Below are 22,583 nucleotides of genomic sequence, written 5' to 3'. Positions count from 1 at the left end.
GCACCGTTTTATAATTTTATTTGGTGTTTATCTCTAGGTAAATAAAAAAATTGTTTATTAACTTAATAAAATAAATTACGAAACAACTATTTATTTAAAAATTTAAAGAATACTTTTAAACAACAGTTATTTATTACAAAACTATATATATTTTCAATTATATTTTTAATTATCTATCCGTAAAGTAAGAGTTAAATGTGTTTTTGGTTCCTTAATTTTTAGTAAATTTTAGAATTTGTTAATTTCGAAATTTTAAATCAATTTAATACTTCATCTTTTGAAATACGTGGATTCAGTCATTTTAATTAAATTTTGTTAAGTTTATTTGACATTTCAAATGTGTTTTACAATAATATTTGACTTAATATTAAAGTAAAAATATATCAAATAGTATAAACAACTTAAATACAACCCTGAAATACGTATGAAACATCAAATAAATTTAACAAAATTTGATTAAAAAGATTAAATCTACATATTCTAAAAAAATGAAATTAAATTAGTCCAAAATTTAAAAATAAATAATTTTAAAATTTACTCAAAATTAAAGAATATAAATATATTTAACCAGTAATAAAATTCCATGTGGAAACACGTTTGGCGGGGCTCTGGGTTATATCTAAATTTAGGCGGTGAATTTCCTTCTCACATTTACGATTTTGAATTTCCTTTTATTTACTGTTTTCGTATGATTTAGTTGCTCTAATCCTCTAGCTTCTGTTCAAATAGTTTTGAACGTTTTTGCCTTTGCAATTACCGCTTCTATTTCAAAATTAGGCGTGACAAATTTATATTTTCATAGAAACACTTTTTTCTTTTATTTATTTTTGGGTGCAATGGATGATTCTTCATAAGCCTTTTTATTTTATAATATATTTATATTTTGGTGCGGTAACAGATTTAATAATTGGGCTTAAATTGAATGGGTTAAACCTTTTAGGTTAAAAAAAACAATTCCGACCATAGAAAAACCCTAGAGCTGTCACCCCACCCCTCTCGAAGAGACCGTAGAGACGCTCGCGTCAAGGTCGCCACCAGTTACGTTGATACTGCGAGAGTTGCCGCTAACGGAGGCCCCGCCGCCGCCGCCGCCGCCGCGAGAGGCTCCGCCGAGAGGTCTGTCTGCTTATTCTCCCTCGGCGCTGGGAGGGACTGCTGCATCGCGAGAATCGCTGTTTCCACACGAGTTGCGGTTTCGAACGCGATCCAACATGACCTTCGAAGATCGCGAGTGTTAAGTGAAGCGAGGAGTTGGAGAAAAAGATCGTAGAGTCGTACAATCTTGTCGCGATTTTGACTACCACTACAGTGAAACTGGTGCTTCCCACGAGTCTTTGAATTTATGTTCTAACATTTTAATTTCTTTAAAGTTTTACATTTCTGCATCCGAATGCGTTGACTGGAGTTGATTCTGATCAGATATTATATTGAGAAGCAGAGGAGATAAAAGAAATGGTGTTAGGAGTGAGAGAGATACGCTTCAGTGGAGAGCCCGTTCTTGACCGCGACAATGGCGAGGAGCTGATGCGGGTACAGCCTGGCACAGACATTGTCCTCGGCAACCTTCCTCGAGAATCCCCTGGCACGCTCTACATCACTACTAAGTATGCTCTCATTCGCAAACTCTCTTGTATTTTCGTATACTCTATTCAGTATTTCAGTATTCTTTACAATTTGGTTTAAATACAGGCAAGTAATATGGGTGAGTGATGTAGACAAGACTAAAGGGTATGCTGTTGATTTTTTATCTATATCTCTTCATGCTGTTTCTACAGACCCTGAAGCTTACCCTCTTCCTTGTTTATATACCCAGGTACATATTGTAATTCTATTATTTTTCATTTTTTCACACTTCTCCCCTTTCATCTTTCTCATTCTTCCTCATGTTCCTCTAGATTGATACTGAAGAAGCTGATGATGACCTCTCTGATTCGGAATCCAATCCTATCGAACAAGATTTGTCCAATGTCAAAGAAATGAGGCTCATTCCCTCTGATCCTACCCAATGTATCTTTTTCTTGTCTTCACCACTCTTCACATTTGCTTGTTTTTAATAGTTGTTTATGTGTGCGTGTCTTCTTTGTTTTCCAGTGGACACTCTCTTTGCAATATTCTGCCAGTGTGCAGAGCTTAATCCAGAACCGAATGGTGGTAAGTACTGTTTTTTTTTTTTTGCCTTTTTCTTCACTCTTGCGTTTTCTTGTATCTGAGTTGTGCTGTTCTTTCAGATGAAGAAGAAGAAGAACATGACTGGGTTTTCAGTGCTGATCAGATGGTAGATGAAGAAGCAGGTATGTGTGCGTGCCTTACTCTTTATTGCTTTTACATCATACAAGCTTTCTGTGTTGTTCTTTAATATTTTCTTGTTTTTTTTTCTTCCAGAGGACGAAGATTATATCTCTCACAATCCAGTCAACTCTATTGGTCAGTCAAATGGAAATCATGACCTAGCCCGTACCATACTTGAGGTAGTGTTCTTCTCTATTTACTTGTGTTTGTGCAGTCTTATTCCGACACATGGATATAGCCCTTCTAAAGGGGAGGCGTTTAAAATGAGAATAAGGAATTGGATTATGCATATGACTTGAAGCATATTGTAAATTGTGAATATAGACCAGATTTAATTGTCATTGTTTGTCAAGCTTCTGTACTCACATCACTTAGTAAATTCAATAGAATACCAAGGTAGCCAATTCAGGAGTTAAATTTCGCTTGATCTAAATATTTGTTGGAATGTTATATAATAATTAACATTAACTTATCTTTAAAATGACTCATTTGTCGATAAAATAAAACAGGGCAATGAAATATCAATTAATTATTTATTTGCTTGAAAGTTTTTTGGTAAATGAAAAATCATGGACTTAATCTATTTTGTATGAATTTCGACCCAATGGTCATATTATTTTCAATTCAACATGTTATGATAGAACGAGTTCACATTTCTGCTTATTGCATTTGTTTGTCACATTTTTGAGTTTCAAGTTTTACGGTAGCAAGAGTCACAAACTGGAATATTATCTTCTGCAAGTTGAGATGTTTAAAAGATATCTAATTCCTTAAGTAGTACGATACAAAAAACAATATGTTTACTGGTTGAAGTTTATTTCATATGTGTACAGTATTATATTTGGATATTTGCAAGGTCTGTAGAACCTATGTATCCCCTTAAGTGATCTTTTAAACGGGGAAGTCACATTCTTTAAAGTTTGATTAATTATTCTTCTTTGTGCTCGTTACTGCTTACTTATATCCCTTTTAATTTATTACAGCTTCAAATCAATGATCGAAGATTTGAGGATGCGGAAGAGATGGATGATAATGAAGATGGCACCCATCATTGAGTGTCTGTAACTGTCTGTTGTGGTTTGGTTTTATATATGTAATCCAATTATGAAAATCTGACCAGGCTTGCTTATCTGGGACTTTTTTTAAGAAAACAGCAGAATACCGAGTTTAAAGCTGTATTTTGTAGAAGAACTTTTGAGTATTGTACGGACAGTTTATCGATAATTACTGTTTGGTCTTTTATCAATGTGCATTTCAGTGTTGGCAAATTATTTTATTGAGAGGTGAGAATTTGAGATTTTACTTGTCATCTTATTTGATTAACTCTTAAAATAGTTCAACTGGTAGTTACTAACAATTTTCATCTATACTTGGATGCATCACAACGTTTTTGTAAAAATACAACCATCGAGGTGCCACCAGGTAAAACATTCATGTTGAAATCTCTTCAATTCAGTAGCCCTGCAATTTCCCTTCTATTCACCTGAAGTTAAAACTGTTTACCCACTAGCTCATATCATATGAAGTCATTTAGCCAGCATAGTTTAGATATCAAATTGCAGGCTAAGTAATTAAGATTAGAATATGATATTATGTCTTGATTATTTAGCTTTTAACGCTACATATGAATAAATAAAGTGAATTATCTCAATTTACTTTTCTTTTTCTCTTGGAATAAATTTTTTTGTTCCGTACATTTAAAATAGAGTCATTGATTATTAACTTTCATGTATTAATCTTTTCGATTAAATGTGTATAAAGTTTGAAATAAAATAGTAGAAACTCAAATAGAATTAGGAATATTCGTGAGATACCAACAATATATAAGATTTTGTGAAGGAAACTTGAGGCCCTAGAAACAGGTTCAAACCTTTTGCACCCCTAAGTATGGTAGAATCATGCACAACTCAACTTGACATTCGTTTTAGGCCAGGCCCATAAGTTTCGAGCCCAGAGGATGAGAGAAAGAAAAAAAAAATCGTTACATACTCATGAAACACACGGGCCTGAGTTTTATAAAAGTTTATTAATAGAAAAGTTAAACCAACTAATCTAATACTAATGTCATCATTTAATTTATTAAAAGTAATACTCATGTATTTAATTATTTTATTAACATATCATTCATTCAACCTTGCTTATTTGTTTTCATCCAACGATAAATCCTAAGTTTTCTTTGCAATGGTTCAATGTTTAACACTTTGGAATTCCATTCAACACACCCAAAAATGCTTACTTTATTTTATTTCATTTCATTTCAGAACACTTATAGAAATAATTACTTTATAAAATGTTTAGCAAAAATTGAGCAGTTAGGTTTTTTGAATTAAACAGGAATAAAATGGTAAAAAGTCGGAAAGTTACAGATGAAGAGGAGAGGTATGAGACAGTAATAAGTGTATGGAGTTGAATGAAAATCCACAATGTTAGGTGAGAAGAGCCAATGGAAAGTGTTTGAAGCTTGCGTGGAAGTTGATTTGTAGTTGAGTTCGGTGGTCATATATGCTCAAAGCTACTTCACTTCTCCCGAAACCAAATTCAAAATGCAGAAAATTGTGAAGAGTGCAGGCATTGAAAAACAGAGGAAGAGACAAAGCAGCGCTATAAGGTGTGTTTAAAGACTGCACCAATTCAGTTAATGTTGGAAGCAATGCAGTTTTTGTAACACATAATATGAACAAAGTTGCAGAAAGTGATGTGAAGGGTACTGACATTCCCCTCCCATCCAACCAATCAAACCACACTCTCATCTTCACTTTAATCATAAATTTCATACCTGAAAATAAGATATAGGAGGGAAAAAAGAGGTTAAATAAGTTAAATTAAAGTGAGAAAGAAAAAAAAAAGTAGAAAAAGGACAGAGAGAGTTATCGAAGAAGTAGGAGACATGGATGATCCAACCCAATAGCAGCTGCCACCGGACCACTCTCCTTTCCTTTCATGGCGGTCCCCCTTCTCTCTATTTTCAAAAACCATTATAACTTTTATCCATATCTCTACTCTACACTATATAGTATTCTACCCGTATTTGGTATGGATAAATGTAATAATCATAACATACTAAACTTACCATCTTATAATCCCCAACTTACCCCTACCCTTCGTTTTCCCGCGCAAAGGATGAGGAAATCTCAAATCAGATGACGACAACCACCATCATCATCATCAATGTAAATCTCTCTCCCTTCGGCCCCACACCCCCCCCCCTTCACTTTAACAATCTAACTGTCCTCCATTACCCGCAAATCAATGTCACCAAAATTACCAACAATTTTTCCTTTTTTATTTTCTTTTATATTAATACATTTTTGCCAAACTTGTAATTTCGCTAATAAAATAAAATGAAATACGCAGTTCCAGTTAATCACTTTCACACTGTTCTTTTCCTTTCACTCATAATAATAATATAATAAAAGAAAAACGAAAAGCCTTTTTCGATGTATAATATAAAGAAGCTTCACCCACTGAAACATCACGTTTCGTACTTGGGAGCTCTCTCGGCTCACTAACCCCAGCTTCTGTTCTACCACCTCCTCATACTCTCAAAATGTGCCAGGGTCTCTCCGCCGCATCACCGCCGTTCGCGGCGTTTCTATCCCTTACCCTCGTTGTTTTCTCCCTCCTCGCCGGAGGTCCGGTCGCGGCTTGGCGGCCCTGGCCCCAGAACGGTAAAATGAACGTCACGGACTACGCCTTCGGAGACTCCAAGAAATACGAGGGGTCCTCGGAGTTCGTGAAGCTCAGGTACCACATGGGGCCGGTTCTCACCACCAACATCACCGTCCACACAATCTGGTACGGCAAGTGGGACCGGAGCCAGAAGAAGATAATCCGCGAGTTCATAAACTCAATCTCCGCCACGAACTCGCCGCACCCCTCCGTCGCGGGGTGGTGGCGGACCGTACAGCTCTACACGGACCAGACCGGAGCCAACATTTCGAAAACGGTTCGACTCGGGGAAGAGAAGAACGACCGGTTCTACTCTCACGGGAAATCGCTGACCCGGTTATCCATACAGTCTGTGATAAAAAGCGCCATCACCGCGAAAACCCGTCCATTGCCGATCAACCCGAGGAGCGGGTTATATCTCCTGCTGACCGCGGATGACGTGTACGTTCAGGATTTCTGCACTTCGGTGTGTGGGTTCCACTATTTCACGTTTCCGTCGTTGGTTGGGTATACTCTTCCGTACGCGTGGGTGGGTAACTCCGCAAAGCTCTGCCCCGGGCAGTGTGCTTACCCTTTTGCCCTGCCCGCCTACATCCCTAACCAGAAACCGTTCAAGTCCCCAAACGGCGACGTTGGCGTGGATGGCATGATAAGTGTGATTGGGCACGAGATGGCTGAGCTGGCATCCAACCCCTTGGCCAATGCTTGGTACGCCGGTCAGGACCCCTCTTTCCCGGTGGAGATCGCCGATCTCTGCGAGGGCATTTACGGCACCGGCGGCGGTGGATCCTACACCGGTCAGGTTTTGGACGCTCGTGATGGTGCCACCTATAACATGAACGGGATCAGACGGAGGTTCCTGGTTCAGTGGCTGTGGAGCCACGTTCTGAATTACTGTACCGGACCTAATGCGCTCGATCACTGATCTGTGCTCTACAATCAGCACCACCTCTTTCTTCCTTTTTTTACTTTCTGTTTTTCTTTGCTCCCTTTGCTTTGGTCTTGTGGGTCTGTGGGAATCTGCTAATTTTGTTAAGGTAGTTAAGTTTGTTCATTAATGCAAATAATGTAATTTTATTATTGTTATATCATAGTATATGGATTATGAAGAACCTTTTTGTTGTGAAGATTGGGAGAGGAATTGAAGAGAGTAGGAGTAGTCGCTAACAATATTAATGGAGTTAAAGAGAATTAGGTGGATTTTTGATTCATTCATGGAGAGAAGAGCGAAATTATGAATGAATATCGAAATCGAAATCGAAAATTCACTTTCGCTGATGTTGCTCTTGAACCCTTCTTTTTCCCATTCTCGTGTCCTTCAAAACCTAACGAGGACCCTTGTTACACAAAAAACAAAATAACTGAAATACGAATATTGTAATTATTACGCCTCATCAGGGGTAGGGTCCCATTCTACATATAACATGAACTTAAAATTACTTCCTAATAATTCATGTTTTACCATAGAAAACGATAAGATGAGAAAGGATTTTGATCTGGTGTGGTGTATTTGGTGGGAAGAGGATAAAGGACAAAATCCTGAGTTATCAGTGATGTTATATGAAGTTAGAAGATTGGTAACAGAAGGACTTAGGTTCACTTTGTCATACTTTACTTAGAAGTTGAGAGGAAGATGATTTGTGAACGCTTTTTCTCTTTTGATGTATCCAATATTGGGATGCACCAATAACCAAACATCACAATACCTACTAGAAAGAGTTTGTCGGGTACCACAAACAATTCAAAACTAGGACAGCCTCGTGAAGTAGTAGCATGGAAGAGGAGTCTATGGACCAAGACATCCACCTCAACAAACCATTATAAAACTCGACTTCGTCACAACATCATGTCCCAACTCGTGACTTGTTTCTCCATGTTAACACTCACCCATTACTTCGAGACTATTCAAAATCTCACATTAACTAGAGATAAGATAATTTTATAATATATAAGTGTAAGATTGAATTAAACTTAAAGTCTTTTTTTAATATAGTATCGGAGCCATTACTATTGAGTCGCTAACCTTTTATAAAATTTAAGCTAGCCTTAACTCAAAAAAATTAAATCCATAACTTCTTTTGGTTTTTGAAGCAACGTCCATTTTCTCAAATGTTAAAAAGGCACGTGATATCTCTTACAGCCACCGTATTCTTTTGAACTACATACTTTCTTTTTTCCATGTAACGTAATGCATCTTCTCTATTCCGTGTTACCTCTTCATAAAAACCTACTTTGCAGTCTATTTCTTCAAAATCTTGAAAAGAAAAAGGTGGCCATTTGGTTTCTATTTCTTTCTCTTTAACTCTCCAAACAAATAAAAAAGGAAGTCATTTCGTCTTTATTTTTTTAGTTCTATAAATTTTTTTTCTCTTTGCCTTTCAACTTTTTTACATTAAATTAATTCTTAAATTTTTGTTTTACCTCTTCAAATATTATGAATAATTAAATTTTATATGAATAAATAACGAGAAGAGAATTTAAAAATCATTAGCAATAAAAAGTTAATGTGGAAAATTCGTAACATATTTTTTATAAAGGTAAATATGTATTAATATATTAGAATACTCTCATACACTCTCCTAACATTTATAACCTTTTACATGAAAAATACTTCAAAATCTCATCTTTTACACTCCATACTACTTTTAAGACATTAGGTAAAATGTTTGAAGTAACTCAACATGTAACCTCTTAAATGTGACAACGATGCTGTCTTGTCTCGAGGAAATTATCATTAAAATCACTTTGGAATCTTTAAAATTAAAACGATTGTCGTGGAGGATATACATTGGAGTCATCAACAATGCTTTACTACTTTAATTAAGCATCACTGGTTAATCGTTTTGGAAAAGAAGGAATCAATTATTGATATTATTACTATTTTCACTGTTTCAGATTCTTTGGTGCAATACTTATTATTTCATTTCGATGCATATTTACAAGTTAATTGTTCTAGAGATATCTTAGAATATAAGACAATATTTAATCTGCATTCTTATTTTTCACATGGAATATTTTTCCCTACGGTGACACTTTTTTGTTATAATGTGGTTGATTATTCTGAATTATTGGCAGATGTTGATATTTTTTTCTTATATAGGTAATAGGGTTACACTCGTCGAGAGATTGTGATTATATATATATATATATATATATATATATATATATATATATATATATATATATATATATATATATATATGACATTAATCTTAACATTTGACGTCACTTCTTACACATATAATGTTTAATTTTATTTTTTTTATCCGATGTGAAATTTTCATTCAAACATAAATTTTTTTGTACACAACTTATGTGAACAACAATTATTTTTGTCTGTCCTTAATCTGAGAAAAGATTTCACACTATAATTTCTTTTTGTGTGTGTGGAAAGATAAGAATAAAAATGCATTTTAGAATAAAATAAAAAATGATTCCCAGTAATGTTCCATGTGATATGTTAATTAAACATGTTATGGAAGCTTAGCTAATAATCCTATTCTTTGTGAAACGATAAATTTATTTCCATATTCTTACAAAGATCAATCGAATCAGACATGTAAATTCTTTCTCAATAATGAAACACCTAACTTGCAGGTAAAATTAACAGTACATTTGAATTTGTACTTAACGTATGTGTCCACATTTTCTACCCATTGCCTACACTTATACGCAACATAGCTGAATATATACTTCAAATAATATTAACATAAAAAAAATTCAAATATAGTTATGAGTCTTATTGAGTAAACAATATAATTAGATAGTATTTGTGTATGTGATATTTTACATATAATGCAATTTTGAATGTTTGTGTTTATAGACTTGGTATATTGTGAGTGTTTCTATTTTAAGTTAAGTAGTGTAATGTGTAACATAGAACTTAGGTGTTATTATTGAATTTTTTTAGTAATTTATTAAAAAATTGTTTGTTTTGGGAAGCATTTTATTAGTGACGTTACGTTTTGATGAAAGATATTTGAAATGTTTGACCTAATGTGTGTTATTTATGGAGGATGTCTGGTACATAAATTTGTGTCTGCAAAATCGATGAATGGGTATTTTTAGTTTGATGATATTTTGGTATGTGAAGGATATAGATGATAAGAAAACACAAAAGCCAAGAAATGATGAGGCGTGGGAGGGCCCCCAAGACAAGACCCTCTTTCTTAAAAATTTGAAGATAACTTTATGGGGATTTGTGAGGCGAGGCTTATAATTTTTTCAAATTCAATCTTCAAAATGCTTTTAGGGATCTCTTTTTCTTAAAAGTGGGACACGTTTTGTTCTGTACTACACACAAAAAACCACCCCCTTGCTCCTTACAAACCCAACCATAAAACCAAAAACACCCTCTTTTTTACACCTCCAAATCTCAAATTACATTTTGTAATTGTATTTCGAAACAAGCTTCATGGTTCATCCATAGTTATCGTTAACATATTAAAAAGTGAAATTTAAATATAATTTAATCTAAAAAAAACTAATTTATAAAATTAGATTTGTATTTATTTATATATAAAATTATTTTATTTTTAGTCGAGAATTTTAAAAAAAACAGACTTCATTCCACACATATGAGATGTACAATGTAATTTGTAATTTGCTCTTTAGGTATTTTGTTATTGGAGTTAAAATCAATTCTTAATATATAAATCGGTACAAATTTCTTCTAACAAGTCAATTTTGTTAAGTTGAATTAGATTTAGAATTTATTTCTTAATATAATATAAAAGAGAATAAGTTTGATATATATATAACTCGACACTTAAGAATTGTATTGGAACTCTCACATCTATTAGAAATTAAGTCAATTATTAATATATAAGTAAATACAATCCTCATCTTATAAACTAATTTTATAAAATATAATTAGACTTAAAATTTACTTCATCTTATAATTAGGTCTATAGAGGGAGTTTCATTGGAGAGATACAATATCAATGAGACTTGAGTCCAACCACATAAATCATTGACACCACTCTCAAACTTACCTTAAGATAATGAGTTTATAGGTTTTTATCTTTATATAATGCTCTACTTTTTTTATTTTTAACTAACATTAACTAATATAAAACTTAGACTCATATTTATATTCTTAACAAATTAATTAAGTTTTAATATATTTTTAAAACTTGAGAATTTATGCGAATAATAAAATAATAGATAGAAATGGAAGGAAAGCTTGAGTTGATTGAGTAGCAGGTGATGAGTGCATTAAATACGAAGGTTGACCCAAAAGTCTGAAAAATTAGGAGACCATTGGTCCTCAAATAACGCAATTTCCGGAAGCCAAGCTGGATTTCACTTCACCATTTGACTGCAATCTCAGACAAAGAAACAACAGTTATAGAATTAAGAAGAGAAGGAAAAATTTGTAGCCATTGATAGAGTAGGTTGAACAATATGTTTCTTAAGTCAAACAACGTTTACACCAAAATCACTCATAAGTGTTTGATTAATTTTCTTACACAAAGTATTGAAAAAAAAATCTAATGCTGCACCAGTTTTGATGGGTATCTGAGCTTTTTTGGTGGTCGGGTTTGAGCCAAAAGAAGATCACATCTCAATGCAGTTGTGAACTTCAGACCTTTAGATACTGCAATTTTTGTTCTACATCTTTTGAGGGTTTATGAGATATGGGTTGTCATAAATAGGACTGTGCAACTTCTTTTTTTCTTCTATTAACTTAGGTTGTACATTTTGTGAATTTTGATGCATTTTAACATTTCTTTTAAGAAAAATGGTTTATTTATAAGATAGCAGCTAAGTATAGGCAAAAGGACAGACACAAATTTGGTAGATACAAAATACGAACATAGGAAACAACTCCCACTCATAAAACATCTGCCCCACAAATCAAATAAACTCGTCTATGATGTTCCCCAAAACCCTTGCTTATTAAATTTGGAAAACACAATAAGTTAGGGATTAATAATTTAATTACTATTAAAGTAATGTTAATAGAATAAGGGTTAAATATGTTTTTCTCACTCAAGTTTCGGTAAATTTTGAAATTAGTTTATTTTTGAAACTTTATACTAATTTAGTCCTTCATTTTTTAGAAATATGTGAATTTAGTCATTTTCATCAAATTTTGTTAAGTTTATTTGACATTTTAAGCGTACTTTATGATAACATTCAAGTTAACATTCAAGCGAAAATATATCAAACAGTATAAACAATTCAAATACGATTTAAAATGTCAGATAAACCTAACAAAATTTAGTTAAAAAAATTAAATTCACACATTTTTAAAGATAAATGACTAAATTGGTCAAAATTTTTGAAAAGAGACTAATTCCAAGTTTCACTCAAACTTGAGGAACCAAAAACATATTTAACCCATATTTTATAAAATAACAAGTAGAAGGACAGTTATATTTTATAACTAAATTTTGATATTTTCTCTTATGAAATATTATTTTATGAATAGTTTTGAAATATCAAAAAATAAAAAAATAAAAAATTACTTAAAAATATTATCACATATTATTAAATAAATTTGTCAAAATTTGTGTTAAAAAAACATTTTCCTTAAAATAAACCGAAACCAACATAATCGCAGCCCAAAATCCTGGGAAAAAACACCCTAAACCATGAGAACTTGCACAAACATAGAGTCAAATACACCTTTCGACTAACTCAAAAAACTCACTCATAATAAATTAAACAGATAAATGCCACATTCTTCAATGCCCAATTCCACACCATCATCCATATTAAAAAGGAACTATTTTTTACATAGTATTATTCATTTAAGATTCTGACTATTCTTGAAAGTTTTTTCTTTTATACGTATAAATCGAGATCAATTTTTTACCATATCCTACGAAGCTGTGTTAAATATTTCTTTGGCATCTTTAGATGCCTCACTCTTCATTTTCTTCAATTAAATCTTAATGTTGTTGAAATATTGTAATCGACAATGATGTAAATCTGTTGAAATTGAAAAGTGGTATTAGCGGCGCCTGATTTTTATTTTCTTTTTTTGTCTTTTATTTGACCTTTAAAGTTTTTTCATACATATTATATTTATTATAATAATAAACACCATTGTCTACATACTTTACTCCATGCTTTCACTCACTCCTGTGACTTGCTTCTCATCATTATTACAATTATTCATTATTGCACGCCTATGCAATCACATTTATTCAACATTCTCCACTTTTTTCTGCGAGTAAAAAAAAAAGTTGAATTTAATCATTCTTAATTATAATGTTTTTCATAATTATCGTATAACATATATTATGTAACATGCACATGTCAAAATCTTATATTTTGTTACTTAGTGGAATTATACTTTGAAAAAAGTATTTCTGTCGAAAAACATTATATGGAAACAATTCTTTTAATCTAATCTCTATGAAAGGAAGTGTCAATAAAACACTTTCATAGGACAAATTTCATCACCGAAGGAATTTTATACGAATATCAGTAAAAAAAAAAATACAAAATATTACAATTTTACTAACCTTCAAATTGAGGTATATCCATCTCGTGTTTGACAAAAAATTAGTGGGTGGTCCGAGATAGCGAGTAAAACAAAATGTTCAAGAAAATTCGCTAGAATAAGTTCTAACTTGCTCTGATACCATGTTAGAAGTAGACTTAAAGCCTAATTCAATCCCACAAAACCGGTTTTGTAAGATAAGGATTGTACTCACTTATATATTATAAATTGGCCTTATCTCTAGTCGTTACGAGACTTCCAACATTAATACAAATTTTATCCTTAAAAAGATAAAATAGAATAAATAAATTGTGCTGTTTTCGTTACTTTTATTTTCAATTTGGTCGATAACACGCACAATAGTATATTAATTAAACCATAATTTGAGTGTCAAGTGTACTTGTCAGTGCGTTTACTCATATCTCTATCAATGGTAATCGTTTTCAATGTATGTAATCCACTAATTTCTTGACACTGTAGAAATTATTTTGCTGTTGTTTAAGGTAATGCACACGTTTAACGAAATAATCGATCGTAATAATTTGTTTGGTAAAATAACATTATCTTGCTTTAAGTATCATAATTTATATACGTGCATCAAGTTCTCGCTCGAAGTAATAAGAAAAAAAAATTGTTATTTTTTGAAGTAATGAAAACAATTTTTTATTAATATCACGTTTATTATAACTTTCAATAAACCTTAACTTATTTGCCGATTCTTTTAATTAATGCACTATATATCAATAACCAACCAATGTGTTGGTCTGCATTATATATAAAAGGAATGCTTTAGAATTATATAAAGAAAAAAAAACTGATAATATTTTTAAAATTACTTCGAAAATAGCTTTTTTAAAGGGTAGTCTGAGACAAGAAAAGTGAAAAAAAAAGGACAGAAATAATGAAAAATTAAAAGCAGGAGTTGAAACCGAGAGAAAAGTTTAGTTTTTGAAGTTGTTTGAGTTGGTAAAAGTAATTAAATCCAGTGTTGTCCCAGCCAACACAGAACAGAACAGAACACAACTCTGTCTCTGATTCACCCCATCACTCTAAGCTAATGTTGTTATGGGCCACATTTATTTTCATTGATGGGGACAACACCTCACTAGCTACTACAACTTAATTACACCATAAATACAATCAATCACCATATGTTCCAAATCCAACATGGAGTACCATGTTCAAAAATTATCCTTGAAATCTTGACCACTATAATTAATATTGTATATACATACTCCACCAAAATGGTTCAAAATCTAACTAAACTAACTTTGCCACATTTTTACTGTCCATCAAAGTATTTTTCAAGAACAAAATATTGATAGAATTCTATGCTCCAAATGTTGGAAGTGGAGTTCAACCCGACATAAGCTCGTGTGTGGGACAAGGAAAATAATGTCTAAGAAAATTCGTTAGAATAGATTTTAATATGGCTTCGATATCATATTAGAAGTGGAGTTTAAGTCTAACTCAATCTTACAAAATTGACTTATAAGATAAAGATTACACCTACTTATATATTATGAATTGACCTTATCTCTAATCGATATGATATTTCCAACGTAAAAATAGATAATATCTCAAAAACACGATCAAAAGATGTAATTTTTTATACACCGATTGATTTGTGAGAAAGGGGTATGGAGAAGAAACTTAAGTTGATTGGATGGAAGGGCAGGAAGGGTAGGTTTTTATACATTGATTGATTATGAAAGGGTAGATATTAGGGTTGGGGGGGTTAAAAGAATGTGGGACCAGTGAAAGTGTGTGTTGTAGTAATTAGTATGTATGACCCACCCAAAGTTAGAGACATGGAGAAAGAGTTACTTTACTGCGAATATTTTGGCGTGAGTTGAGGAGGAACTGCTTCACCTGAAACTTCACACCACACCTCTTTCTTTCAATTTGATGGATGGATGCATACACGCAACGCACAATTTAATGCCTTTTGTTTTGTTTTGCCACTCCAGCTGCTAGAACCACCTTAACCTAAGATTCAGTGGTCCTTTTTTCAACTACACATCGCATTCGATCTAAACATCACGATTTGATTATGATCCGACTCATTTAATTTTTATCGTAGAATAATTGATGTCATTTGTAATCATATCTCTTTTAATAATTATTCTACTAGAAATCTTATTCTTTGAACATGACTTGGTCCATCTAATCTCTGTTACAAAATAATTGTGCAAAACAAACATATATTATAATAAACTGTTTTAAAGTTTTAAATTTTTAGATTAAAAGATTTATTTCAAGCATGTTCACGACCGAAGTTGACATGATTAGTAAAAAATATACCATTGAATTTTCAACACGGATAGTGTCAAAGTAATTATTATGTCAGTTTACATTGTTTGATACTTTACGCCTTTAATCTATTGAAAGAGGTAAACTTCTTATCTGAATTCAAGTAAAGTTAGTCTTTGTCTTTTAACGATATAATATTCTAACTACACCACAAAATTAACTATTACACTTTGCTTTTAAGGTACTAAATCAAGGCTAAGTAAATAAGTTTAAAATTTATAAACTTCAATTATTTTAAAGTGCTTAAAAAATTAAATGTAGAATGATAATCATTAATTAGGTCTTTTGATTATATACATAGAATAGGTGTAGGTATATAACTAAATTATGAAAAGTGCAGCAGATGACTTTTAAATCATAAGTTATCATTTTTCATTCAAGCTGTAAAGAGTATATCATATACATTAATTTTGCTATTATTAGGTTTAATTGTTCTTTTATTTTTTATCTATTTTTTATAAAACGAGAATCATAATTTCTTAGGAAAACACCGTACTTTTGAAAATGGACAGAAAAGTAGTTATGGTATATTCGATGTAATACTTTTGCTGTATGAATTACTTAACTAATTTAATAATATAGTGAGTTACTTTATAGAATAGAGTCATGCACTAACTTCACATTCTGACATTATATTCTTTACATTTCTTTTTCATCAAGGAATCTTAAGCAGCTGTATTTTTATTGCAAAAATTGCTTTAATATCTTAACATCATCATAGCAATATTCTTAAAAAAATAATGAGGAAAATTCCACAATAAATCTTCCAGGAAAAAGGATAAAATTACAAGCGAACAAGAAAATGGTAAAACGTGCAGTGGTTCCAGATTATAGACTACAACATTTACAAATCCATACATTTACTTAGTTGTCATTTCAGATATTATATTAAAAATGAATTTTTAAGTCTAACTAAACCTTACAAAATCGACTTGTAAGATGATGTTTGTACTTTATTTATATATTATGAAATTGCTTTATTTCTAATCGATATAGAACTTCCAACAATATATGCACAGAGAATCGACATATTTCGACTAATTTGTTTGAAGTTTCATATCAATTAGGGATAATACAATTTCATAATATATAAGTGGAGTGCGAACCTCGTCCTACAAAACAGTTTTGGTATGAATTGAATTAAATTTAAAATCAAATTTTAGCATGATATCAGAATCAGACTTAAAATTGTAATATTTATATTTATAACCGGGTATGGTAATGAATTCCCGTTGTGGATACTGAAACATAAAATTGATGTGATGAGAAAAGATATAGATAGAAAGAAGATGATCCATATAGAAACCGATAAATAGGTGACGATGAGAGAGGAGAGGACCACAGGGATCTTCCTGGATGAAAGGGCTAGCTTGCTTGCAAAGGGGGCTAATGTTGTACCAACATGTCGTTTGTCCTTCTCATACTTTGTTCAACATCTACGTCGGATACATCAAATTACAGACAATTTTTCTTTAATTGTTGAAGTTGAATTGCATTTGCCCTCTCACACTTCCAAGAATCTCGTAAACTAGTGGCTTGTCTGGTTGTCAAAATGAAAAAGATGGATCAACATTTATCTCTTCTGACTTGGGTGCTATGTTGTCCGGATACGAAAACAGATATGAACATGACACGGATATGGATATAAAGATACGGTTAAATTGTAAAAATATAAAACACAGGACACGGCGTGTATATACATGTTAAGTTTGAAATTGTCAACTAACACGTTATCAACTAACACAAAAATGAATCTAATATATCAATCTAATATCCAATATGTAAAAAGTAGTGATAGTATAAAATTTGTTCCTTATTTTAATCATCAAAATCATGTCAAAGATAAAAAAAATCTTTCAAATTGGACATAATATGTCTTACAAGTATCGTATAAGTGTTGGTATCCGATTCATATCGAACACGTAATTCATCATTTATGAGAAGTGTGGAAGCATCATAACTTGGGTGTGATAAATACGAGAGGAATACTGGTATGTGTTCCTGATAAGCTAAAAACATTCTTCCTTTTCTTGTTTATCAGGCATTCGGTAAAACAGATTTTACTGTGTTATTGTATGATGCAAAGAGGAAGAGGAAGACTCAGTTCACAAGCATAACATCAAACCTCTGCTTTCTCTTTTATTTTAGCACACGCAGTTCCACAAAGGCCCAATTTTATTAGGGTGATGCGAAAGTATCTTTTACTGTAGCAAACATTGTATAACATAATCCAACAATTTCAACACAATTCCAACAACCAGGGGTAAATGATTTAAAGCACGATGTAGTAGTGTTTGGCGAGAATCCTACCTCAGAAAAGTTCAAAAACTAGAGCAAAAGTACGTTTTATAGCTAAAAGGACGTTTAATTACAAGGAACGAAGCCATTTCAAAACTGTTACTTGGCCCTATGATTCAATGTTCATGCTGGTACCAGGGATCCAATACAAATGCTTCTTAAAAGAGTTTTAATGGAGTTCACACAGCCTTCTCGTCATCTTTCATCTCAGCAGCAAAAGGGAATAGAATGAAACTGAAGCCAGAGTATGATTGCGGTGGCTGTCACTTGTAATTTTACACAGCATTGGACTTTTTACATTATACATGTCACATTATTTCTGCTCTGTGATTTTTTCATTCTGCAAATACTTAAACACTCCATATGCAACTGTTCCGGCCACAAACAAGAACACTGTAGGGGTAAACGATGGATACAGATACTTAACCAAAAACTGGTCCCACTCCTGTGGTAGAAAGCCTGCAAGTAGAGATTGAAAACTCAGTCACCATATTTTAGACTTAACCAGACACAAATTTCCAACTACAGAAAAATGACAGTTTTCCGTAAATGTATGGTATCACATAAAAACTTCACAGAAAGAGGTTTTCCATACTGCATTTGAATTACATATCCAACACTTGAGCATGGCACTTTGGTCATGGCAAGCTCTGAATTTTGACTTCCATGATCATTGTTTTTGAAAGGATTTGAACGAGACTAATAAACAGCTCAACGAGAAGATGCACAATATTCTAACACAGATAAAGCCATTGTCATTATAAATATCTGCTAAGTGACACAACCGATTAATCAGAAGTGTTTGAAAAGTTAAGCCCTTCAAGCAATAGTCACTGAATTAAATCTGATACCTTGAATCTACTACTGACACACTCACAGTTGTTTAAGGTTTGAAATAAAGAGTGAATAATAGATGAATTTAATTTGAAGAAGGGTGTACCAGATGCTGCAAGACCAATGCCCTCAATGAAAATGACGATGCCGAAACCGAGCATTGCAAGAAGAAAAGCGCTTTCGTTCTTGCCCTCTTCCTTGGCCTTACCACCCTCTTGTTTCTCCGAAACAAAAGCGGGTTTTTCAAGCGGAGTTCGGCGTATTACGGAGGCCCTTTCTCTCTGCCCCTTCTGTTTCTGCTTCTGTTTCTTTTTACTGTTTGCAGTGGTGGCAGTGTCCGATAAACCGAACCCCTTCGGAGCGGAATCATCATCTGAAGATTCAGAAGAAGATTTTTGCGATCTAACAGTGATTCTGAAGGTAGGTTTGGTGAGAATGGGAGAGAAGACGAGGAAGGTGTGTTGAACCGAGGAGAGGAATCGCGTTTGCAGCAACATCTTCATATGTGGCTGGAAATGTTTCTGATAATCTCACCCACATCCCTTTTTTTTTCTTCAAATTTACTTCCACGTTCAAAAATTAACCCATCTATTTCATTTTTAGAAAGAAGTACTCAGTAGTTATTGAGCTGTTGATAACAACAGAACTTGTTGGGTCTTTCTTTTCAAAAAATATTTTCTTCCTGCACCACAACAATTTCTCTATGCACTCTCCAAATTCTCAAAATATTTAGTTTTCCATTCCTAAAAAGTGAGTTCTTATTTTAAAAATTTCAGAATAAGTTTTTTTTTTTTTTCTAATAATGTGTGGTTGCATAATTGGTGGGGTGCAGGAAGCAATATCCTACAGTTAAGTTTGGATTGAATTATTTGGGCTTTGGGCCCTGATATCAGTTCAGAAGTTGAATCGGCTTCGCCTGCATTTCTTCTTGTGCCTTTTTCTTTTCGTTCTCGTTTTCATTCCCTTCAACCTAAACGACCACGACGACTTCGTCTTCCTCTCTGTCTGAACCATGGTATGGTAACCATGTTTCTCGATCCTATCCCCCTACATCTTCTTCCTCATTCCATTTCTTTTTACTCCGTTTTTCTCTTCCTCGCATTTTATATTAAAATTAGATCGTTTTAGGGAATAATCTACCCTTTAATCATTCGCACTATTAACTCCAAAATTCACATTCTGTTACGCAAATTCTGTCAGTATCTGTATTTTAATTTTAAAATGTTTAGTGTTGTCGTGATCTATAATTTATGAGTATTATTGTTTCAGTGGTTTGGGGGATGTGTAGTGATGCTAATTGCTAGATAAACGAATGATTTCGAATTATTCTGACTCCATGTAATTGGTGTTTTTCGATTTGACTAGGTTCTTCTGCCGCTAGATCCGTTTCTCAATGAGCTCACCAGCATGTTTGAACGCAGCACCGAGAAGGGCTCCGTTTGGGTTACTCTTAAACGATGTTGGTGTTAATTGTTCTCTTCTTGGTTAGCTTGGGTTAAACTTCTGTGTTTAATGTGTCTGCCCGCTGATTTTGTTTCCGTCTCTTTCAGCTTGTTTGAAATCTAAGCTGCAAAAGGATAAACTGGAGACTGCTGGGGAAACAATTGAGTATAGATGCCTTATACGTGCCACTGATGGGAAAAAGACAATATCTACTTCGGTACGTATCTAAATCTAAACCTACAAGTTTCCTTATTTCTGTCCTCTTTTCTGTTTTTATATGATTTCTAGAATTCAAACCATATTCAGTAAGAATTTTTAAACACAATTTGGTACTAAAATGGTTCAAGAAACTTATTCTAGACTGATTTATATGGTTTTATTTAATGGGTATTAACTTAAATACTGATTTATGTCAAGATCATACTCCTAGCAATCTTTCTTGTATCAGTTCTTTTGAAGATTATCCGTTCTCTTTTACCTTTAGATTGGACAATAGGGTTGGAAATGTTATATTTGAGCAGGGGGTTTCTCTATTGTGGAACTTGTTTAATCCATTATAGTACAACTTGCTAGTGTGGAAAACTGTAGTTTGCTCAGTAGTCAAACGTGTTATCCTAATTCCTGCTAGATTTTTTGCTGTCGTTTATGTCAAGGTTACCCAATTGATATTCAAATTATGATTGATGAGTTATTTTTTGAATCGTGTACTAGAAATTTGTATCGAATTGTAAGATTTAGATACGAAGGAAAAATTACGCCAAATATATCTTATAGATGATATGTAGTGTTCAACAAGCATTATAAACTAGAAATGGATAAAACAACTTAAGCAGAAGCCGTTGAAAACAACAACGTTGTTTTTTCAAATGCCTTTTCATTTTAAATTTAAGCTCACATGCTATTTTTCGCTATTACATGTAAAGCATATGTATTGTGAAATCTAATTGGTGATAACAAATTACATAGATTCACTCACGTATTTATGAAGTCATTTAATATAGCTAGAACTTGTTGAATCGTGAATAGTAAGATTCTGAAAACGATGGTCATTGGTATAAATAAAGTATAAGTCATTCAATTTAGTTTGGATTTATCTTGTCCTCAGCATTATTTTTATTTTATGGGGAAGGCCACAATTCAAACTTCAAAATGTAAGGAAGCCTTATTGTTTTCTTTTAAAATTTAGATTGACTTATTAGGCAGGGGAAAATATGAAATTATAGTAATTTGAGATAAAAGATCGATTGATTTGAAGGCGAGGCCGAATTGTAGTAATTTGTTACGCTCTAGCGATTGCTATTCCAGGTTTTTCTATGGAATGAATTTGTCTGCCTGCCCCAGCTGATTCTCCACATTCTTTAGGCCAAAATTGAGAAAAAATTATTTGGCATGTGATTAATGGAGTTTATTGGGATCAATAAAAGACATGTTGCTATCTAAAACATTAGTAAAGTATTATTTTCATACACTATCAGCACTTCAAGACTTGTCAACGTATTATAGATCTAGGCATGAAAAGTTAAAAGCAGTGAACTGGTGACCTTCAAATGGATATATATGTGTGTGTGCGTGTGTGGTGTTACGTTTAGAAATTTGAGTTCTTCTAGACCTTCCGGGTTATATATGCTTCCCCGTATTTTCATGTCCGTATAAATTGTTTCCATTTGTAATATTATATATTAATATATTAATATATAACTGGATTTTTCATTGCTAAGGTTGGACAGAAGGATCACCAACGCTTTCAAGCTTCTTATGCAACTATATTGAAGGCCCACATGACTGCTCTAAAGAAGAGAGAAAGGAAAGACAAGAAGAAGCCTGCAGAGGCTAATAAAAGAGAAGGGAGTTCGAAGAGATCGAAGAAGTCTTAAATGATTTGCTGACTCTGTTTTTGTTTTCGTTTTCCCCCAGATTGTTTTTTGTTATTAGAGTGAGAGGTGAAGGGGAAGGGGAAAAGAAGGGGAGAGAAAAGGATAAAAGGAGAGACAAAGATTAGTGAATAATTCTTGCATTTAATCTTTACATAGATATTCATTTAGTAGCAATTTGTGAAAATTTCCTCAGTTCCCCAGGAGGTTATAAAGTGAATCTTTAGGATATTTTTCTCTTCTGTTGCACGGTTCAACTCATTGCGGGTTAATCTTCCTGCGCCAAAATCTTACTCGGTTATGGGGTTTCTTGTTCGAAAGTATATACTTGGTCGTTGTTAAAATCGAACGGCTTTTAATTACTTCTGTATTCTATTTTCAAACTTTACCGGGTAATTTTTGCAGTCGCG

The 22,583-nt window shown here is 32.9% G+C and overlaps 4 protein-coding genes across 4 annotated transcripts; 3 read left to right on the top strand and 1 right to left on the bottom strand.

Moving 5' to 3' along the window:
• The first annotated feature begins 965 nt into the window (after positions 1-965).
• LOC114168498 (nucleotide-sensitive chloride conductance regulator (ICln) family protein) lies at positions 966-3,557 on the top strand. Its single transcript, XM_028053338.2, has 8 exons — positions 966-1,317; positions 1,420-1,604; positions 1,690-1,813; positions 1,896-2,007; positions 2,092-2,151; positions 2,229-2,291; positions 2,383-2,468; positions 3,273-3,557. Exons 2-8 carry the CDS (start codon positions 1,453-1,455, stop codon positions 3,342-3,344), a joined length of 669 nt encoding a protein of 222 aa, XP_027909139.2. The 5' UTR covers positions 966-1,317; positions 1,420-1,452; the 3' UTR covers positions 3,345-3,557.
• Positions 3,558-5,753: 2,196 nt separating this feature from the next.
• Positions 5,754-7,069, top strand: EXL3 (EXORDIUM like 3). The gene has a single exon (XM_028056169.2). It carries the CDS (start codon positions 5,837-5,839, stop codon positions 6,881-6,883), a length of 1,047 nt encoding a protein of 348 aa, XP_027911970.1. The 5' UTR covers positions 5,754-5,836; the 3' UTR covers positions 6,884-7,069.
• A 10,987-nt stretch (positions 7,070-18,056) lies between these two features.
• LPA2 (low psii accumulation2) lies at positions 18,057-19,445 on the bottom strand. The gene is made up of 2 exons (XM_028053632.2): positions 18,966-19,445; positions 18,057-18,484 (listed from the first exon to the last, which is right to left on the bottom strand). The coding sequence occupies exons 1-2, from the start codon at positions 19,360-19,362 to the stop codon at positions 18,339-18,341; spliced, it is 543 nt and encodes a 180-aa protein (XP_027909433.1). The 5' UTR covers positions 19,363-19,445; the 3' UTR covers positions 18,057-18,338.
• A 290-nt stretch (positions 19,446-19,735) lies between these two features.
• LOC114168684 (Signal recognition particle, SRP9/SRP14 subunit) lies at positions 19,736-22,404 on the top strand. The gene is made up of 4 exons (XM_028053588.2): positions 19,736-19,874; positions 20,225-20,318; positions 20,410-20,519; positions 22,021-22,404. Exons 1-4 carry the CDS (start codon positions 19,872-19,874, stop codon positions 22,174-22,176), a joined length of 363 nt encoding a protein of 120 aa, XP_027909389.1. The 5' UTR covers positions 19,736-19,871; the 3' UTR covers positions 22,177-22,404.
• The last annotated feature ends 179 nt before the right edge of the window (positions 22,405-22,583 follow it).

This window comes from Vigna unguiculata, chromosome 11 (assembly GCF_037176805.1).
Source record: "Vigna unguiculata cultivar grain cowpea cultivar isolate G323 ecotype 2 chromosome 11, ASM3717680v1, whole genome shotgun sequence".
Lineage (NCBI taxonomy): Eukaryota > Viridiplantae > Streptophyta > Magnoliopsida > Fabales > Fabaceae > Vigna > Vigna unguiculata.
This window is presented reverse-complemented; position numbering and strand designations above follow the sequence as displayed.

What these genes read in the sequence shown, in the direction of transcription:
- LOC114168498 (XM_028053338.2), top strand. Translation starts at nt 1,453, where the DNA reads ATGGTGTTAGGAGTGAGAGAGATACGCTTCAGTGGAGAGCCCGTTCTT. An exon ending in ACGCTCTACATCACTACTAA is followed by an intron (nt 1,605 to 1,689) that starts GTATGCTCTCAT and finishes GTTTAAATACAG; the next exon opens with GCAAGTAATATGGGTGAGTG. An exon ending in GATGGTAGATGAAGAAGCAG is followed by an intron (nt 2,292 to 2,382) that starts GTATGTGTGCGT and finishes TTTTTCTTCCAG; the next exon opens with AGGACGAAGATTATATCTCT.
- EXL3 (XM_028056169.2), top strand. Translation starts at nt 5,837, where the DNA reads ATGTGCCAGGGTCTCTCCGCCGCATCACCGCCGTTCGCGGCGTTTCTA.
- LPA2 (XM_028053632.2), bottom strand. Translation starts at nt 19,362, where the DNA reads ATGAAGATGTTGCTGCAAACGCGATTCCTCTCCTCGGTTCAACACACC. An exon ending in CATTGGTCTTGCAGCATCTG is followed by an intron (nt 18,485 to 18,965) that starts GTACACCCTTCT and finishes CTCTACTTGCAG; the next exon opens with GCTTTCTACCACAGGAGTGG.
- LOC114168684 (XM_028053588.2), top strand. An exon ending in TTGGGTTACTCTTAAACGAT is followed by an intron (nt 20,319 to 20,409) that starts GTTGGTGTTAAT and finishes CGTCTCTTTCAG; the next exon opens with CTTGTTTGAAATCTAAGCTG. An exon ending in AAAAGACAATATCTACTTCG is followed by an intron (nt 20,520 to 22,020) that starts GTACGTATCTAA and finishes TTCATTGCTAAG; the next exon opens with GTTGGACAGAAGGATCACCA.